The sequence below is a fragment of the Micromys minutus genome, assembly GCF_963924665.1.
Source record: "Micromys minutus genome assembly, chromosome: 29".
Lineage (NCBI taxonomy): Eukaryota > Metazoa > Chordata > Mammalia > Rodentia > Muridae > Micromys > Micromys minutus.
This window is the reverse complement of record NC_137964.1, coordinates 2,059,970-2,080,864: the sequence shown is the minus strand read 5'-3', so window position 1 is coordinate 2,080,864 and position 20,895 is coordinate 2,059,970. Positions and strand designations below refer to the sequence as shown.

Sequence of the window (20,895 nt, the reverse complement as noted above, 5' to 3'; positions counted from 1 at the left end):
CCTACCTCTGCCTCCGGAATGCTGAGATTAAAGGTGTCTCTGCTGCCTGGCTTCATTGTACTGTCTTATGGCAGCCACAGTACACTGATCAGCTGGTCGGTGGCAACAGAGTCTTTGTCACCCAAAAGTGGTGCAATAGACTTTCCTTCTTGCTGTGGCAAAAGCAATTCAAAGAAAGGAAGGTTTGTCTGGCTCACAGTCCGAGAGTGCACAGTCTGTCACGCCGGGGAGAGCATGGCAGCAGGAGCATAAGGCAGAGCTGCTCACACTGCTTCCATAGCTAGAAGCAGACAGATGAATGCCAGTGTCCAGCTTACTTCCTCCTTTCTACATCACCTTCTGCCAATGTCCTCACAGATGTGCCCAAGCTGTAACTCCCTAAAAGCTAGTAAAGTTGACAGATGAGGATGAATCCCACAATCTAACTCTAACAGGTCATGCTTTCTTCAGTGCAATGCAATGCATATATATGTAATCCAGGGCTGGAGAGATGGGTGTCAGTCGGTAAAGTGCTTAATGCACAAGCATGAAGACCTGAGTTGCATCCCCAGTGTCCATGTAAAACAGCTGAGTGGACGGAGTTGGATCCCTGAGGCTCACCAGCAAGCCTGCCTAGCCTTATCAGTGAGCCCCAGGTCCAGTGGTAGGACATGTCTCCAAAACAAGATGGAGGGCTGGGGAAGGGGGCTAAATGAGCAATGGTGCTTGCTCTTCAAGCATGAGGTCCTCGGTTCGAACCCTCACAATGTGTAAAACGCCAGCCAAACGGGGGTTTGTGCGGGGTGGGACAGAATCAGCGATTCTGAGAACTTGCTGACTGGCTAGTCTAGCTTTAACAATGAACCTCAGTGAGCAATCCTGTCTCAGGCTAGTAAGATGGAAGACATGGAAAAAGATACCCAAAGTCCTCCTCTGAGCTCTGTGTGTGTGTGCACAGTCTGTTGTATGCAATGTATGCCCACACATGTACACATATAAGTGCATGTAACACACATGCATGTAACACATACTTCTATACATGTAACACACATAAGTGCATGCAACACATATGTGCATCTAACAGACTCATATGCATGTAATGCACACTCATATGCACATAACACACACTGATATGCATGTAACACACGTACACACAAACATACCTGAGAATCAAGTTGCCTTCCTTTGGGGAGCCTTGTGCAAATTTCTCTTTCACAATCTCAGGAACCCATATGTACACTCCAACCCTGTGGGCCATTCTGCCTACAGAGGCTGAGTGCTCCGGTGCCCAGGCTGGTAAACAGACGTGGCACAGACTCAGGTGGTGACGCAGGCTGGCTTTCACTCTGGTTCCTTTCTGGCAGCCAGGGTCAGGCCTTGGCCACAGGGCTGAGGCTTCCCTGCTGTGCCATCTGTGACAAGCAGTAGCTGTGGTCACAGCCTGGTGTCTCCCAGGAGGCCCTGCTAGGTGGTGCTTAAGCAAATGATAAATTAGAGAGGACAGGTTTTTATCGACCTGCCCGTGGCCTGCAGAGAGGGAATTGTCTGATTCGGCTGCCTGTTGAGGGAGGGAGGGCCAGGTCCTGTGCCCAGAGGGTCATCTCCAGGGAGCTGCTGGCATCATGACTGCCTGTGAAGGCTACTACAGCAGGCCTGCCAAGGTCATTGTCACAGGAATTGGCCTTTATGTCTCCACATAAATTGGTCAAGGGCTCCAAGCTGCGTGACAGGAACTACAGCAATCTCGCATCCCTCTCTGTGTGTAGGGACAGAGATGACTCAGGGATGCCCATCACACCACCCCAGACCCGTTATCTCAGACCCCAAGGACAGGCCAAGGGAATCACTCCACCCAACAGTAGCTTGTCAACCAGCAGTTAACTGAAGGTCTCCCAGGAATGTAGGTGAGAAATTCCTCCCAGGAACCTGGGGGGGGGCTCCCCCATAGAACTTATGGGAGCCTGAGTCTTGGCTCCTTTACAGGAGGGGCAGTGTTGGGTTTCTCCCAGAAGCCTGGGTGAAGACATGTAATGCACACGTAACACACATATTCACATTTACTGTAGATACACACACACACATGAATCATACAAATAGCCCATGAAATACACGAGCCACACACGTAGCCCTCATGTGTGCACCATGAGGGCTGTTTGTGCTCTGGTCCTTCACAGCCAGGCCGCTTCTGTGTGGCTTCTCATTTCTGCATCCACGGCCTCAAACATTCTAAAGGCTCCCATATTTGATCATGCGGTCTCCATCATTCCCAAGTCTCCTACTTTTGCTTTTGTCTGTCTGTCTTCCTTCCTTCCTCCCTCTTTTTCTCCTTCCTTCCTTCCTTCTTTTCTTTCTTTTTTTCTTTTTGAGACAGTCTTTTGTAGCTCAGGCTGGCCTCAAACTTACTTAAGTAGCCAAGGATAACCTTGAATTTATGATCCTCCTTTACTCCCACTACCGAGTGCTGGGTTCTCAGCGGTGTGCCCCATGCCTGGCTTTAGGCCTTTTACCCAGTACATACACGTTCATTGGAGAGCAGATTCCAATGGGGGAGGGAGGTGACTGTAAAAATAAAGACTCATCACTAATGCAGGGAGACAGAAGCTGCTGTGGAGAAGGTACACGTGGTTAGGAAATCAGTTTATGAATTTGCTTTTGACTGGAAAGTTACCGGAAGACACACACCGGGATTGAGCCATGTCAGCTCTGCTGAAGATGGGTATTTTTTTGGATATAGTTTTAGCCCCACCCCTGCTTTCTCTTAATTTCTTGGCTTCTGTTTTTCTACCTTCCAGACATTTAGCTCAAGCTGGCCTTGAACCCTCTATGTAGCTGAGGCTGACCTTGACTTCCTGGTCATTCTGCTTTCATTTTGTGGGTCCTGGAATTTGAAGCCAGGACCTGTTGCATTGAGACAGGCACTCTACCAACGATGCTACATTTCCAGCTACAGTCCATCCTCAGAGACAACAGCAGAGTCATGGCACCCATGCAGCCACCACCTCTACAGCCTCAAAGCCCTTGCCTCACCTAGAAGACCCCATTAGCATTTTTTTTTTTTTTTTTTTGCCCCACCTGTCCACACCTGAACCCACTGCCTGGAGGCTGCATGTGCTAAGGAGTTTGTTCTTCCTGAATCACAGACTAAACCAGGCTTTGGTGGTGGTGGTGGAGGTAGTGGTGTGGTGTGTGTGTGGGGGGGGTGGAGTGGTGGGTGGTGGTGGTGGGGTAGGAGGGTGGAGTGGTAGGAGTGGGGGTGGGTTTGTCGGGGTGGGGGAGGGTGGTAGGTAGGGGGGTGGAGTGGTGGGAGTGGGGGTGGGGTGGTGGTGGCATTTGGGGAGTGGTGGTGGTGAGGGTGGTGGGGCTGGAGCTTCAGCACAATGTGCATAGCTCATCTGTTTTATAGAACATGCCAAAACTTCAATCTCTTATTAAAGCTAAATCATATTTCATTATGTAGTGACCTCATGTTCCACTGCTGCCCAGCAGCTGCCTGTTAAACCCTGCAGAAACGCCTGTGTGTAAGTGTGGGTTTGGTGCACAGGGATGGAACTGCTGGATCTGGACATGTGTGTTTGTAATCCCAGTGCCCCGGAGGTCGAGACAAATTTATTCTTGGGACTTGCTGGTCATTTGGCTTCACCCAGTCGCAAGAGATCCAGTTCCAAACAATCAATCAATCAATCAAACAAACCCAAGGACACTCCTCTGACTTCCGTACACATACATATACATACACACACACACACACCCCTACCATGTATGTACATGTACCCACAGTATAAACAATGCCTTAACGTTTCTATTGCTGTGATGAAACACTATGACCAAAAGCAGGATAAGGGAGGGAGGGGTTTATCTGGTTCACACTTCCACATTGTAGTCCTTCACTGGAGGGACTCAGGCAGGACAGGAACCTGGGGTCAGGAGCTGACACGGAGGCTGTGAAGGGTGCTGCTTACTGGCTTGCTCCCTATGGTTTACTCAGCCTGCTTTCTTATAGAACGTTGGACCACCAGCCCAGGGATGGCACCGCCCACAATGGGCTGGGCCCTCCCCCATCAGTCACTAATTGAGAAAATGCCTTACAGACCCGCCTACAGCCTTATGGAGGCACTTCCTATATTGAGATTCCTTCCTCAGTTGTCTAAGCTGTGCCAGGCTGACTTAAAACTATCTAGCGCAGACACAAAGGAGCCATGGAGCCTATAGGTGGGCATGTGGTGCACACATAGTTTCAGCATTCAGATGGCAGTGAGAGGCAGGAGGATTCCATGAGTTTGAGGCACACTTGTCCTTATTTTTTTTTTAACATTTTATTTTTTTGTTTGTGTGTGTTTCATCTGTCTGTGCACCACTTGCATACAGTGCCCAAGGAAGCCAGAAGAGACCAATCCTCTGGAACTGAACTTATGATCGTTTGCAGCCATGTAGGGTGCTGGAACATAACCCTGGTCTCTGCATGACTCACAGGTGCTCTAACCCACCAAGCTGCCTCATCAGCTCCTGTAACTATCTTAAAAACAATGACAACCCCTTTTACCACTTACCTGTGTCTATGGGGTATATTTACACGTGACTGTCCCTTTTTCCTGTAGGGAGGCCATGTGACGGGTATGAGTTCTGGCACACGGGTGGAGCAGCTGGGAATCCACACTCAAGGGACAAGGTGCTCCAGTGCAAGGGCAAGGTTGGCTGGAGATCCTCAGAGCTACTGGGGCTCTCCCTGGATAGGGGGTGATCAGGGAGGCTTCCAGGGCCTTCTTTTGTACTGTTCTTTTGAAGGTAGCAAGACTTGAACCCAGGGCCTCATGTGAGGCATGAGCTCTACCACACAGGTATGACTTAGCCTTTTCATGCTTTCAACATGATTTCTTCGTGTGTGTGTGCATGCATGTATATGTGGGTTATATGGTCTGTGTGAGTGAGTAGGAGGCTTTGGGGTTCAGAAGAGGACACTGGATCCTGGAGTTACAGATGGTTGTGAACTGATATGAATGCTGGGAACCAAACTCTGGTCCCGTACAAGAGCAGCAACTCTTCTTACCATAGAGCCAGCTCTCTGTCTAGTCTTGTCTGTTCACAGGCAGGCTTTGAACTTCCAATACTCCTGCCTTAGACTCCCAAGTACCTGGAATGACAGGTGGAATAATTCCACCCTGGGTCCAGCTTTATTGGTCAGTTTTTTATAAACAGCAAAATAACTGAATCTGTGCATGTAGACCATGGGAAACACATGGCCACCAGAGGAAAACTTGTAGTAGTTACTTTTCCCTGCCTTGTAGGGATCAAAACCAAGTCGCCAGGCCTGCATGCTAAAGCATCTACTTGCTGAGCCATCCCAACGGCCCTGGCTTGATTTTTGGAGACAGTGCCCTTGAGCACATGATATAGCCAATGGCGGCTTTGATTGCTTCCATGTATGCCTGTGTACGTGTGTGCTCGGCCCTCTGGACAGAAGAGGGCATTGGATCTCCAGGGACTGGAGTTACAGGTGGTTGTGAGCCACTATGTGGGTGCTGGGAACAGAACCCTGGTCCTTTGCAGGTACAGTAAGTGCTCATAACTGCTGAGCCATCTCCCTAGCCATGCTTCCTCTAGAGATTTATTATTTTTAACTGTGTGGTGGTGAGTCATGTGGGTGCTGGGAAACTCAGGTCCTCTGCACATACAGCACTTTCAACCAGTCCTTTTCTGAGACAGTCATTTTAACATTTTTAAAAGTAGGCGTCAATGCCTATATGTATGTATAGGTACTACATAAGCTTGGTGCCACAGAGGACTTCAGATGCCCTGGATTGTGGACAGTTTTGGGTCTCCATGTGGGTGCTAGTAACTGAGCCTGAATCCTCTGCAAGGGCCAACAATGCTCCTAACTGGAGCTTTCTTCAGTCCGGTGAGATAGGATATCCACCTCCCTACCCCTTTTGGCTGCCTCCCCACTGTCCCGAGACAGGGATTCTGTGTGTAGCCCTGGCCATCCTAAAACTCACTGTAGCGTAGGCTGGGTTCATCTGCTTCTACCACCCATATGCTGAGATTAAAGGTGTACACCATGGCTGCCTGGTGACACAGGATTAATGCAGCCCAGGCTGGGACTGCATTCCCTGCGTATCTGAGGGTGTCCTTAAATTTCTCATCCTTCTGACTACTCCCTAGTATTGGGATCATAGGCATGTACATATTACCCAGCTCTGATACTGGGACTATAATCACTGTGGCTTGGAGACAGACAGACAGACAGACAGTGTTAGCACCTGAATCACCTTTACTATATAAGGAAATGTAAAAATGAGCATTTTTTTAAGTACATCTCAGTACATGAGACAGAGGGGAGGGATCAGGACAGTCCCCTCAAACTGAGCTTTAAAAATTAAGAGATATCCCTTGTCAGGTACCAGAGAAGAGCTGATCTTGCCTCCAAATGCAGAGCAGTTGTTCCTTTTCTCTCTCTTGGGTTTCCCAAAATCCAGAGTACAAATAGTCTAAGACAAGTCAAGACAAAACAAAAACCCTTGTGCTCAGCAGGCAGCTGTTAGTGTGCATTTCCAACAAGCACCATCCCTCGGGAGACACACTTCTCACACAGGCCACCACTGCTGATGTGCCAGGAGCTGCAAAGACTGGGGACGGGGCCATAGGAACGTGCATTTTTATGTCAGTATCATGATAAAAGCTCCATCTGCCTGTAGTCCCAGGACACGGCAGGCCTCCCAGGCAGCAGGATCTTAGGTCTCAGTGCAGCCTGGGCTACATTGTAAGATCATTTCAAAAACAAAAAGAGCCACAGAGTGGAGTTGAGCACGGCACACATTCCTCGTCTCAGCTGAGCTGTGACCAAAATATTCTAGTCTTTTCCAAGCAACACACCTGCTGTCGAGCCTCGTCTCCAAGTCAAACTGTGAGAACGGGTTGAGAAGTTACCAAGTGGACTTGGCAGAACTTGAAGCTCCAGCATCCACAAGAGAACAGAGTCGCGCAGCTCCAGGTGGAAGAGGCGGGGCATTTGCTGCCGTGGCCCGTATGGTCTCAAACCTGTACTAATGGTCCATGCCTGAGCCTAGCGGGTCAGCTCCGTATCACAAGCCTCACTTCTCTGTGTTATGGAACAAGACAGGCAAAGGCACATTTCCACACACCTTCCAGTGCAAGACTGTCTTCCACCTAGCTTCTAGGTAGAGCAGAGCTAAACAAAAACCACACATTTTACTCCATGAGGTTTCAGTTTGAGTGTTTATTGGAGTCCATTACTGGCCAGACCCAGTGCTAGGTGCTCACAGGGCATCCCTCACACACCTCACAACAGCCCTGTGAGGTAGGGTTCTTGTACAGTCTAACCTCAGACCCCTAAGACCTGCCCCTGGTTCACGCTGTTAGTGTAGGCAGGACAAGGGACTCCAACTCTTGCTTTCATTGTTTTAGAAAATACAAAAGCTTTGGTCCCAATTCACACTAATCTTAAATTTTGGGGGATTTTCAAACTCCCATTCCCCATTTAACTTATTTTTTTAAAGTCATCATCCTTTGGTTTTGAGACAGGTTCTCATTCTGTAGGTCAGGTTTGCCCAGGAGTAGATAGTCTAGGCTTGCCTCAAACTTACGGCAATCCTCCTGCCTCACTCTCCTGACTGTTGGGATTACAGGTCTGTGCCACACCCAATTCCACAATTTTCTGTTAACTTTGGGACTGACCACTGCTGTGGGGCCTGGAGTCAGTTGGCTCCACAGCTGTCCGCCCCAACAGTGAGTGCTAACCTCAGCCGTACTCAGTCCTCACTCACACCCGGGGCCTGCAAGGATTGGCTGAGAGCAGCGGCGCCTAGACCTCTGCTTTTCTGACCTCTGTGGGATGCACAGGCACGTCTGTCCCGAGAGGAAGGCTCACCGAATCTGCCCAGCCTGGCAAGACCACTGATTGAAGTCACAGCCCCAGACACCAAAAGAGGCCTTTTCTGACTAAATTTTCAAGCGAAGAAACCCAGGCCAAAAGGGAGAAATGAATTCCAACATATTTTTGGAATACCAACTCCTGAGAGGAAACCTCAGTAGATGGAGCTGAGCCTCAAACCCACAGTGTGCAAGGCCAAGGTCACTAGCACACCAGTCACGTTCTTTGGTTCTAGGAAACCCCAGCCCTTAACCAACCCTGTGTGCTTCGCAGTCTGTTCCTGTCAGCACTTGCTGGCTGTGCTTGGTCCAGTGGAGGTCAGTTTTAGTCTCTTAGTGAAGCACTCACTAAATCAGACCACAGGCTGGGGTCCCATGTTATCAGGGCCCAGGACACCCACACACAGTTTAAAGTCCAGCACTTAGCCTCACCCCTGCCTCCTCAGATGCTCCAGGGCACAGGTGCCAACAGCAGCCAGAACTAGCAGTGGCCACCCCTTAAACTCCATGAACAGCAAGAACAAGGGACCTCAGCAGATTTAGCTACAGGCACCCTGCAGAAACACTCTACCAACATAACAACACTGGTCTGAAGGCAGCTAGCTGCAGTCCAGTCTTGTTCAGATGCCTGACCCAGGCTGGGTTAACCGGGCACCCAATATTATCCTGATTTCCTGCTCTTGCACCTAAAGCCACATTCATGCAGAAGCCACATGCCGCACCCTCAGGCTCCACTGCTAGGGCGTGTTGTTTAGAATGGAGATTTGAGGACCTTAACTTTTCATTCTGTAGAGCTGAGAAAGGACTAATTCCAACTCTCAGGAAGTTGAGGCAGGGGGACTGTTGTGAGTTTGAGACCAGCCTGGGCTATATAGTGAATTCCAGAGCCTGGGCTGTAGTGTGAGATCACATGTTTCCCAAAGACACCAAACAACCAAAAACAGACAGGCGCAGGGCAGCGCTAACATCTGACCTCACTTTCCTGCACTTGTAAGACCAAAAGAAAAGGCACATCACCCCAGAGGGAGTCTCCCCAGGGCCTCTGGCAGACAGCAGAGACTGACGCTTGTCATAGCATCTCACACCTTTGTGCTTTTTCAGGAACTGGAGTAGCTATAGACTCTCCTTTAAAAACAAAAAACCAAGTCACACTATGGCTGGGACAGTAGGAGACAGAGCATTTAATGACACTGACAAAATCACCTTCCTTGGCTCCAGGCTGCCCCTGCAGACTGCCAAATTCATCTGTCAGAAGAGAAGGCATAGAGAGCAGGAACAGCCTCTCTCTCTCTCTCTCTCTGATCCCATGGAGAACAAGACCCAAACAGTAGTCCCTCGTGGAGGAAACTAGTCCCAGAATGATCCAATCTGGAAAGAGTTTAATAAACCGGGAGGAAAATGGCCCAGGTGAGGCAGTAGGGCAGGAGGACTCCTGACAGAGGCCACTTTCTACTGGTGCCCTGGCTGGTCTCAGTGAGCACATGGCCCCCTGTCCCTGCAGAATCACTGCACGCAGACCTCTTCATGCATGCCCTGGCATGAAACCTGACAACTGTGGTTCACTATGGAGTGGCCACTCCACTTGCTCTCCTATGCTGGCTTGGCACATCACACATGCAAAGCACGGAGACTCCACAGACTCCAAACAGTTAATTTTGGCAAAAAAAAAAAAAAAAAAAAAAAAAAAAGATTTAAAAAATTAAAGAGTGAGAGAAAATAAAAAGCTAAATTCATAAGCAGGGTTAAAGTCACTGAAGTGAAACCTGTATTTTCTCAACAGTATGGATAGGCTATAACTACAATCTCTTGCTTTAAAAAGTCTCTGCCATCCTCTCCCTCAATTCAGGTCAAAGTTCATAGCAGCAATGCTCAAGTCCTCAGCCAGGCCAGTGTTGTCTGCTCCTGGGCCAGAGTTCACAGGTCAGGATCAGTCAGTCCGGAGAATCATGGGAGGATGTTCGCTGTCTTCATCTAGGCGAAGAGCGCTGGCTTCATCCTCTAAGCATGCGCCACCCACAGCACCCAGGTCATCTGTGTAGGCTGCAGGGATAAGAGTGGCATCCTCAGAGAGCTGGGACCAGCTGCTGATCCTGCCACAGCAACCATCGGTTGTGTCCAGGAGATGGTACTTGGTTATGAGTTCTGGCCACACAAGACTTTCCCGACCTGATCAGAGAGCCTCTACAGCCCCAGGCAGAGCCAGATGATGCCACCCATTTCCCAGCATGCACTACTACAGCACAAGTCCTGTACAGTAAATAGTGGTAACCAAGTGCACAGGCTGCACTCTTGTGAGTGACTAAGGGGACTTTATGGGACTCTAGAGACAAAGGTCACGTGCTATGGCTGAAGGGATGCTCCACAACATGGAGCACAACCTCGCTTGCAAGCAAGCCCTTGAGGTTAGGAAGTCAGTCACATGATGAAAGGGTCAGCACGGGCAGGTCTGCCCATGATACAGAGGGAGGTAGCAGGCTAGGTGGGCTCACACACAGCTGGAGTCTCTGGCCACAATGACTGCCTTTCTTCCCAACAAGAAGACTATAAAATCACTTCCCCTGTCCCATGGCTTCACGGAGGCAGCAACTCCAGTGGCTGACAGCACAGTATGGAAGATTGTAGAAGCTAATAATTACCTTCTAAGTTGGCGTCCTGCCCTTTCCCAAGTCTTGTTGGGGACGAGGGCACATAGGCACCTTTGGCAGCTGCTGCGCCGTATGTCTGCGTTACTAAGGGGCAGTCGTGAGATGCAGAGTCTACAATTTCACTGGTCGTCTCCAGGCTGCCATCAAGCCTAGAGACAGTAAGTGAACAAGGTCAGACTCACTGTTTCAAGTTGAGTGTGATGGCTCACTCTCAAAATCCCAGTCCTTGGGAGTTGAGGCAGGAGAATTCCCCTTAGTTTGAAACCAGCCTTGACTACAGAGAGACACCCATCTTGTCCATCAGGAACAAGTTGCTCCAGAAGGACAGTTGGACATATGCAAAGCATGCCTGGGGTCTGAGACGCTAGTCAAGGAATTGTGCAAACGGGACACTCCCACCAACATGAACCTGCTCCTGGAGTTCCACAGTGCTTTAACACAGAAGTCTGATAGTGACACACATCCTAATCACCACCTATGAATTTCCAACTTTCATCCTGAGGTGGGTCAGTAGGATCCTGTGAGGACATCTTATTGTAGCCCCCAAGCCTCACCCTCAGCAGGGGCCTAGAGAGCACCCAATTGTCACCATCACAGCCTCAGGCACTTTTTCCTGTCCCTGAGGGCATCCTGTGGCCAGCAAGGAAAAGTAGCAGGCTCTTAGCACCAGAGAAATGAATCTCGATGGGGAGATGATGCTCGTCAATGGCACAGGCCCGCACATCAGCCTTCAGGGGATGAACAGACCCACCTCGGTGCCCACAGCTGCAGACGGCCATGCAGAGCAGCTCACCTGTGCTGACGCATCAGGGCACACTCTCCACCTTCCTGGGGGTCCAGGTTGTACATGTACAAATAGCCATCTGATGCTCCTACCAGCAACCGCGGGATCTTCTGAATTCTAAGAAAAAGCAGCTATGTTTTTGTTTCAGAAGGAGGACTTTTTTCCCCTCAGACGAGGCATCTCAGCAGAGCTAGCAAGGTCAAGGATGGCCTGGCTGTGCGTACATAGTGAAGCAGGGGAGCTGTCAGAGTCTCTGGTCACTAAAGCGGGTATTTTTTCTTCCCTGTGTGTATACATGCACCTATCTATGTATGCCCGTGGGGAAGGCAGAGGGTATGAGATATCCTGCTCTACCACTCTGGGCTTATTCCACTGAACCTGAATGTAGGCTGGCATCAAATCACAGAGGCATACTTGTCCTTGCCTCCCCTAGTGCTAAAAACATGTGGGAACATCTTGCTCTTACATGGGTACCCACTGAGTACCTCCCAGCCTGAGGGTGGGCCTGTCCACAGTTTCTAAACATGCTGTGCCCACTTTAGCCTTTGTAGCTTCACACACCCCTGCAACCTGGCAGCACATACAGTGACTGTCCTGGTTCTAGTGTGCATGGGCAGAGGGTGGGGCCATAGGCTCAGTATGTACTCACGTGGTTAGTGAGCAGATGTTTTTGTGGCCACAGAATGGCAGGCGGACTGTGGCAAAGGCCCTGCCCTGGTTGAACATTTCTGTCACCTGCGAGGGCAGGTAGCTGGTAGACGCCATGAGAACCTTCCCAAAGTAGCCGGTCCAAGTAGTGGGCTCTTCTGGAGGTCTGGAAGGAAGCATCACACAGCTGAGACGGGATCTCCCTGACAACAGAGCCTGCCTGAGACTGACCAACCCTCCACACCCCACTAAGACCGGCTGTGGAATGCACAGAGCATCAGTGGCCATGGCTGTGACAGCGTAATTAGGAGCTCATTCTGGAGCAGCAGCTCCAGCCTCTGCACACACTCCAGCTTCGCTCAAGTCCTACATCTCCTTAGCGTGTGCACTGACTACACTGAGGTCAGGACTGTTTGTGGGAGTCAGGTCCCTGTTAACAACTGTGAGCCTGTGGATGTGACACAGGCTCCATCAGCAATACTAGCCCCAGTGGGATGCTCTTTGAATTTGTGGAGGAAAAAGACAAAGTCTCTGTACCATGCATCTGTTCCAGGGACTTACAGTTTAAAATGGAAGCACCTAGCTCCTTGCTGACCTGTGAATACTGGAGCTGTGATTTTCATCCCAGAGTGGGAACACACAGGTACTGACCAGAAGGCACCCTTGGAACCCTGAATCTGTTCTCACGCCTTAGCACCCTGGTGTATCAGAACATCCTCCAAGCACAGGTCTCCTGCTGAAGCTGGTCTTGGTGGTGTCATGCCTACCCTCAGCTAGAGTGAACCTGCATCCAGAAATGGTGCCCTGTGCCATGTCTTTCTGGTGATCACGGACAGTTTTACAATTGAGAATTTTTTTGATTTTTAAAATCTTAGTATGTGTGTACACAGGTCAGAGACAGTTGTATATGAATTATTTTTCTCCTTCTACAATCTGGTTCCCTGGGATGAAACTTAGGCTTCAGGCTTGGCATCTCAGCAATCCTTAAGAGACCAGCTAGCTCAGTGGTAGTGTATCCCTGAAACATTCTTGAGACTCTAGGTTTGATCATCCTCGGTGCCTCCCACTCCCGACAAACCCTGTTAGAAAAGCTGTTTTTTAGTCAGGTGTGGTGGTGCACACCTTTAATCCCAGTGCTCAGGTGCAGAGGCAGGTGGATCTCTGAGTTGGAGGCCAGCCTTGTGTACAGAATGAGTTCCAGGACAGCCAGGGGTACACAGAGAAACCCTGTCTCGAAACCAAACCCCCAACCCCTCCCCAAAAAACCCCCAACAACCAAAAGGAAAGACAAGCTTGTCTCTGCAACTTACTTTTCCCTCACAGCCTCAAGTTTGAAGATGTGCACTGTCTCAGTGTTGCTGGATGCAGAGAGGAACATGCCGTCCATGCTGAAGGCCAGGGAGCAGATGCTCACACACCTGAGGAACAGGAGGTATGAGGGAGGCCCTAGCACCACAGAACACACTGGCAACAGCTGTGGTGTGGGGGTGGGGGTGGGGGCACAGGAGCGCTTTCCCAGGGACTATGGCCACAGAGGAAACACTTCTGTTACAGACACACTTGGCTCTACAGAAGTCTTTTTGTTCCTTTTGGCTGCTTCCTCTGGACAGAGAAACCTTGTGATAAAACCAGGTAAGAGCTATTCTCTTTATGTTGACACAGTATCTTACTGTGTAACCCTAGCTGGTCTAGAACTTAATATGTAGACCAGTCTGGTTTTGAACTTGCAATCGTTCCCCTGCCTCTGCCTCTCTAGTGTGCTCGGATTACCACTACCTCATCTCCTTCATTTTGAGACAGGGTCTCACTATAGAGCTCTGTCCTTGAACTCAGAGACCCTCCAGCCTCTAGTCTCTGCCTCCCTGGTGCTGGGACTAAAGGTGTGAGCCATCACACTGAGCCCAGCAAAATTCTTCTGTCTTTGTCTGATAAGGTGGGTCAGTCAGCAGAGCTGGTGATGTTTTAGAGCAATCCCCCTCACATGTTTCCCCTCACATGGCCATAAATATTCCAGGTTAGGACTTCCAGAGTGTTTGCATTTTCACACTGGTGGAGTGTATACAGCAGGTGGCACATTCTGGACTACCATTTAAGTACCTGTCCCATGTCCAGACTCAGACCCCACACCAGACTTGACCCAGCAGCACAAGCAGACATCAGCTTAGGAAGGACATGGGGGACAATGAGTTCAGAGAGGCTCCTGGCAGGAAATCAAGCAGGAGCACAGGAGAATCACCAAGAGAGGTGTGGTGTGAGGAAGATCAAAGATGCAGCACAGGCCTTGACTGCTCTATCTCTGGGGACATCCCAGCAAGAAAAGGGAGGTGATAACAGACAATGGCAGATCCCCTCGAGGACAGCCAAGCATTCCTAAATACTTCTCAGAATTCAACATGAAGCCCCAGGGAGGCAGCTACACCTCTACTATGTTCCCATTAAAGAGGAGAAGGTGAGATCCTGGGGCAAAGGGACACCTGCTCCCTTGTCAGTCACAGCGATGGCTCAAGGCTTGAACCAAGCCAGCAGGCCCCACAACCTAGTCCTGACCTACTGTCCTCCAGCATCTGCATTAAGAAAGAAAGTTTTTGGCACAGATGCAGGATGCTAAAGGTAAGCAGACCACAGGAGTAACCTTTACTCTTAAGAACAGCCTAAGATGTCTGCCAGGGGAGGCGATGTGGTGGAACCTCAGGGGCAGGAGCAGACAGGAGAGAGGACCCCGCAGCTGTTGTCCTGTACCCTGAATCTCCTGGCACTGGGCTCTCACAGCAATGCTTGTCCTGCCCTTCTGAGACCAGTCCCAGGAGGAATGCTTGGGCTGTGGGCTGCTGGAGTCTAAGCCTCCCCTTGCTTGAACACAGGTGACAGAACCTGAGACCCAAGGGAGCCTCTGACAGCCGGTGCATGCCCTTTACCTCTTCACTCCTCTCCTGAACTCAAATAGCTTCTGTCCCTCTGGAATGGAGAACACCCGGATCACAGTCCCCTAGGCAGAGAGGACAAAGAGGGAAGAAAAGAGAACTTAAGCTGAGCAAAACAATTGACTTTCCCCCTTTTCCACATCATTCTACATATGAATAAGCCATGAAGTCTGTTTCCAGGGGCAACGCTGCTTCCTCTCCAAGCTCAGGTTTTGGGGTAGTACACACTCCTGCTGCCACAGACCACAATGTTCTATCCTATTCTTGCTCACCTCCATAGCATTGCTTAAAGGCAGCCTACTGATCTAGAAACCAGGAGCCTTAAAGCCAAATGAGGAGCACACCTAAGCACCACACCCTAAACACACGGGTCGTCTTATCGGAATCTCTTATGTTATTAATTAGACACACATACTTGGGATTTACATGTCATCACCTGCAATAACAGTGTGCAAGAGATAGTGATGTCTTAAAATATTACATATATACACAGCGGGAGGCAGTGGATCTCTGAGTTCAAGTCCAGCCTGGTCTACAAAGTGAGTTCAGAATAACCAGGGTTACACAAAAACCCCATGTTTAAAAAAAAATTACAGCCATTAAAGTGATTTTGTTGTTGTTGAGGCGGAGACAAGGTCCCACTATGTCCCTGGCTAGCCTAGAACTCACTGTATGGACTAGACTGGCTCTGAACATCAGTACTATGCCTGATGTTTTCCTACTTTCTGCCACAAACAAGCATTTGCTCTTTTCTTAAGTAATCATATGTGTGTTTGTAGCTGCACACGTGGGGGCCAGAAGACAGCCTAAGGAATCAGCTCTTTCCTACCATGTTGACCCCGGCCCTTCCTCACATGCACACACATGCACACAAGCACCAACACACACTTGCTGAACTCTCTCGCTGCTCCCTGCAGTGTGTTACACAACCCCAGCCTGAGGCACTAATGGAAGGTGGTAGAACCTTCCAGAGGTGAGGCCTAGAGGAAGTGTGTTCTAGTCTATATTCTTAAAGGGAATATGGGGACCTCTATCACCCCTGCCCCCACCTTTTCTCCTGGCTACCACATGACCAGTTTTTCTCAGCCATGGGACATGCTTGAAGTACAGAGGCAGCTGACCAGTAATAACCCTCCCTCAGGCATTCTCAAAGGTGGGGAGCTAGAACTTGCCCCCACAGTGCCCTGAGGAATAAGAACCTGTTGGTAACTTGGACTATGTGAACAGAACGAACATGGTTCATGGAGGCCAGGTCCCCGGCCATAGCAGACATACCTTCTCAGAAGCAGTGGCAAGCTTGGTCCCACTTGCATCAAAAGCCAGGGCTGCTAAGGGACTGTCATGAGCTGGGATCATGTTTGCAGCTCTCTGAAAAAGGGAAATAAAAAGCCATGACTGTCCTCACGGGCCATCAGACAGAAGTGGCTGTCAGAACCATTACTAAGGTCAACTGAGGAGTGGAGCCACGTAGCTGGCAGGACTGTGGAAAACACTGCTCAGACGTCAGCACGCACAGCAACTGACCCTGTTGGAGTTCAGCACTGTGTAAGCGCTGGTGAGACACAGGATCTCAGCCACCTCAGAGAGCACAAAAGGAAGCCATGCTGCTGAGCCAAGGATGTCACTGCATGCCTTCCTAGCAAAACACATCCTCCAGAGCCAAGCAAGGACCTCACCAAGTTAATGGTGTCGAAGACCTGCACCTCTCCAATGGTCGCACTCCCTGGATACGCCAAGTAGCAGTTGTCATTGTTTATTGACAGAGCACACAAGCCTGTGGAGACACATGACAACTGAAGGCAATTGAGTCTTGAAGGATACCTTTTAGTTAACATTTCTAGAACAAAGGCAATAAAAGTAGCAGATAACTCACTCCCCCCATATGCCCTCTCTCAAATTGTCCATCCCAGGCCACCCTGGGTAGTGCTGGTATTATTCAGAGATAAAACAACTTTGTTTAGGAATGACCAGCAGGCTTGGCTAAATAAAGTTCATCCAACCAATGAGCTTACATGCTCACAAGACAACCACACAGAGAAGGTGGCTCAGAGGCAAGGCACCAGGAAGGATGACCTTCTGAATTTTATATCTGACTGGGCGCAGACCAGAGAGGACCACCATCCACTATCATTAGATATCTATTTATTTAGTGTGTGCGCCAAGGTGTGCGTTAGGCAGAGGCAAGCTTGAAGGATGTGAGTCTCTCCTTCTACCAAGTGAGCTCCCGAGCGGCACTCAGCTTGTCAGGCCTGGCAGTAAGCGCCCATTTACGTGCTGAGCCACCTCACAGCCCACAGTCAGCCTCAAAGCACCCCACCACCACAAACCTGGGATCTTCCTTTAAATTTTTTCTACCTATGTATTTACTTTTGGGGTGTGTTCACCATCAAGTACAGGTGGTAAGGTCAGAGGACAAGTGCAGAAGTCAGTTCGACTCAGATTGTAGGAATCACACTATGGTAGTTGGGCTTAGTAGTAAGTGCCTTAACACACTGAACCATTTCACGGCTCAGACTCTTCTCAGCAATGGCTTACCTGCAGGGTTTGGGGGTGTCTCTCGAATGGTATGAAGTACCTTCATGTCCCGGATGTTGTGTATATAGAGTGACTCTTCCAGACATACGATGAGCCTCTAGAACAGTAACAACAAAGAATGAAGAACCATCTGGGCCAGCATGTGCTGTGTTCCACCTGAGCTGACTCCTGGCCTAAGATACGTTTCCACCCCTAGGCCACCATGCTGGCTGCTATACAGAGTGCAAGTGTGTGCAGCTGCCTTTCCACTCCGACCAGGCTCTGGAGCCATTTGCATTAGTTCCACACAGGTACAGATGTCAAATGCACTATGGATCCTCACAGGGTAACATAGTTCACTACCATGTGTTTGGATGACTGGGGAGAGATCTACATAGGCAAAATGCTTTAGAAAACTATAGTGAGGACTAGGGAGATGGTTCAGTGGATAACAGGACCTACTGTGTGAGCCCAACCAGGTGGCACAGACCTATCCTCCACCTACTAGAGACTGAGGCAGGAGGATGACGTGTTGGAGGCCCTATCACAAAATAAAAAGTAAAAATGGGCTTAGCAGTAAAGGCTCATGCTTTGCATATGTGAGGTCTACCCTAAGTACCACAAAAAAACCTACAACCCCCCCAACCCATGGTGACTGAGGTTCAGGTAAAATACAAGTAAAAGCACAGGAATTTATTCTGTTACTGTGCACACGGGTTATTTTGCTATAAAGTTCTACTCACTATTTTTTTTTAAACATGTGAGTGTTCACTTGCATGCATGCATGCATGTACAATGTGTTCCTAGTTCCTGTGAGGTCATAAGAGGGCGTTGGATACTCCTGGAGCTAGAGTTACAGGTGGCTTTGAGCCACCTGATATGGGTTCTGGGCAAGAGCATCAAGAGCTCTTATCTTTAAGCCATCTCTCCAGGTCTCCTAGATGATGAGTCAGGGTTGATACCATGAGGAGCCTGGCACACACTCCACGTGGGCATGTACAGGAATGTGTCTCAGCTATGTCTTCACCTGGAAAAAACGTTCAAGCTATTATGTCCCACAACTTTCCAGCTGAACTGGATAATTGGACCGACTCTCTGTTTAATCAGGCAACCGGGAGACACATGCCTGGCTAACTCCTTTAAAAAATAAAAGCAGCCCCTTGCAATCTAGCTTTCTACAGTAAGGGAAGCCTGCTACTAAGGCACCTTTCCCTGCAGAATGTGTATGCTGCCACACAGAGAAAATGCTGGAGGCTCGTCTGCATGGATACCTATGTGAAAGCGGAGGCCAGGACTGTCAGCAAACATACTCAGAGGCTCCATACAAAGTTGTGCTGTGTGGGTTTGTCTTGTTGGTTTGGTATATGTCACAGTAACAACTCAAAAAAGGAAAAGAGGGAGCAGACTTTCAGACAGTAACCTGAGAGTAAGACTCGTGTACTGAGGAAAAATGGAGCATGCTGACAGGGCTCATGTCATGTGTGGGGACTGCCTGAGCAAAGCTGCTGAGAATGGAGCTGAGGGTATGGCTAAGCAAATGTGTTTAAGAGTCAGGCTGTGGTGGTGCACACCTTAAACCCAGCACTGCAGAGGCAGAGCATCACCGCGATGACAGCCTGGTTTACTTAGCAAGTTCCAGGACAGCCAGGGCTACATAAATACCCCATCTTAAGAATCCAAAAAGGACAGGCACAGTGGAGCAGAGAGAATGGTACAGGGCTGGGGAGGTAATGAATGGTTCTGGGCCAAAAGCCCGTGTGAGACATGGGAGGACCAGATAACAGCACATACTTGGTCTCCTTGCTTGATTTTGCTTATGTGTGTGCATCTATGTCTGTAAAAATGGTGTTTAGAAGCCAGAGATGTCACCTGTACTTCTCGATTATCCTTTCCCTTATTCCATTGAGACAGGATTTCTTACTGAACCTGAAGCTAAGGCTGGTCAGTAAACCATAACAATCCTCCTGCCTCTGCCCATTGCAATGCTAGGGTTAGAGATACACATAGTTTTTTATGTAGACTCAAGTCCTTATATTTATATAGCCAGACCTCTTAGCACTGAGACACCTCCTCAGCTACTCCCAAGACAGGCTTCCATCCTTCTGATCCTCCTGCTTATACCTCTCACTGTGCTCAGACTAGAGGTGCTCCACTACAGCCGGTTTTATGCTGTGCTTGTACCAAAGGCTTTAGGGCACGGTGGGTAAGCTAATCATCTGAGCTGCTTGCAGCGCAGGGTGCTACTCACCTGCCTGTTCAGCTTCACAGCCAGTATTGTGTTGGAGTAGCTGTAGTTGCATATCTCAGTTCCCTTCTTAAAGTGGCAAACCTTCAGCTTCCTGGGAGCTTTGAGGCTGACAATGGCCACCAAGCTGCTTGAGAACAATCTCTCCACAATGCAGACATCTTCAGTGTCAGCTGGACCCAGAGAAGAAAACACATGTGCAGACAGATACATTTCCAGGTTAAGGCATACAATCTGTCCATAGACACAAGTACATGTACTTTTAATAGGCACTTGGCACAGAACACTGTAAAGGACACATGGGCTGATATATCTCTGGAGTCAATGGTCAGCAGAGGGGATGGAAAGTCTCTTATCTATAGCCATGGTTGCTGTTACTATAAATATAGATCACACCCCACGTGCAAACTGTGATGCCAAAGCACAGAATCAGGAAAGCGTGGCGTTAAAAGCGATCTGCTGCTGGTAGATACACTTCAAAGCACATTCACTACATTTATCTGCTGTTGCTGTTTTTAATATACAGTGTGCGCCATGGTAAGAATGGAGGTGAGGGGAAACTCATTGAAGTCTGTTCCTTCCTCCTGCCATGAGGGTCCTGGGGTTCCAACTCAGGTTGTTAGGCTTGGCAGCAAGTACCTCTACCTACTGAGCCATCTGACCGGCTCACTTATTCAAGTCAGGTCACAGAATAAGATGCTGGAAGGGATGCATGCTAAGGCCCAATCCATAACTGCTGTGACACTGGGCAGAGAACCAGAGCTTGAAGTCAGCCCCATGCTGCTGCAGCATTCCGCAAGCTGGCTTGATAAACACAGCACCGACTCTTTGTAGCTGAGGGTGGGTGCATCAGGACACAACCAGTGTAAGTCAGAGCATTTGTGTTTCTAGGCAAGTAAATTGGTTTCATCAGGTCTGCCTGACCTGAAACACAAAACATACATTAACACACTAGACACAGATGTAGATTTATATACTGGACATAAGCTAGAAGCAGACACACCCATTTTTGTTTAAGCATGGGAATGTGCTGCTACTTACAATGGAACAGGCAGTAAAATCAAGACCTGACCCTAAGCTCTTTATAGTTTATTCATGGGCACTTTTAGCCAGATGACACGAATCACATTTGCTTCCTTTCCAGAGCAGCAAGCAAGTCTTCATTTCAAGGGTCAAAATACAAGTGGCTGTCACCACTGGGGAACAGGCCAGAGGGGTGGGAGCCAGGAGATGGGTCCCAGGCTGCAGAAGCTTTGCCCACGAGCATCTTAATAT

General features: G+C 49.2%; 1 protein-coding gene across 1 annotated transcript in view; it reads right to left on the bottom strand.

The window, feature by feature from the left end:
* Window positions 1-6,412: 6,412 nt before the first annotated feature.
* WIPI2 (WD repeat domain, phosphoinositide interacting 2) overlaps window positions 6,413-20,895 on the bottom strand; it is a 31,066-nt gene continuing 16,583 nt past the window's right edge. Inside the window, exons 3-12 of the mRNA XM_080940855.1 lie at window positions 19,624-19,793; window positions 17,397-17,493; window positions 16,538-16,635; window positions 16,137-16,229; window positions 14,856-14,926; window positions 13,251-13,358; window positions 11,942-12,106; window positions 11,302-11,409; window positions 10,500-10,657; window positions 6,413-9,903 (exon numbers count right to left, since the gene is read on the bottom strand). Of these exons, the coding sequence (XP_080796981.1) occupies window positions 9,791-9,903; window positions 10,500-10,657; window positions 11,302-11,409; window positions 11,942-12,106; window positions 13,251-13,358; window positions 14,856-14,926; window positions 16,137-16,229; window positions 16,538-16,635; window positions 17,397-17,493; window positions 19,624-19,793 (1,181 nt within the window). The 3' untranslated portion in view covers window positions 6,413-9,790. The remainder of the gene's footprint in view (window positions 9,904-10,499; window positions 10,658-11,301; window positions 11,410-11,941; window positions 12,107-13,250; window positions 13,359-14,855; window positions 14,927-16,136; window positions 16,230-16,537; window positions 16,636-17,396; window positions 17,494-19,623; window positions 19,794-20,895) is intronic.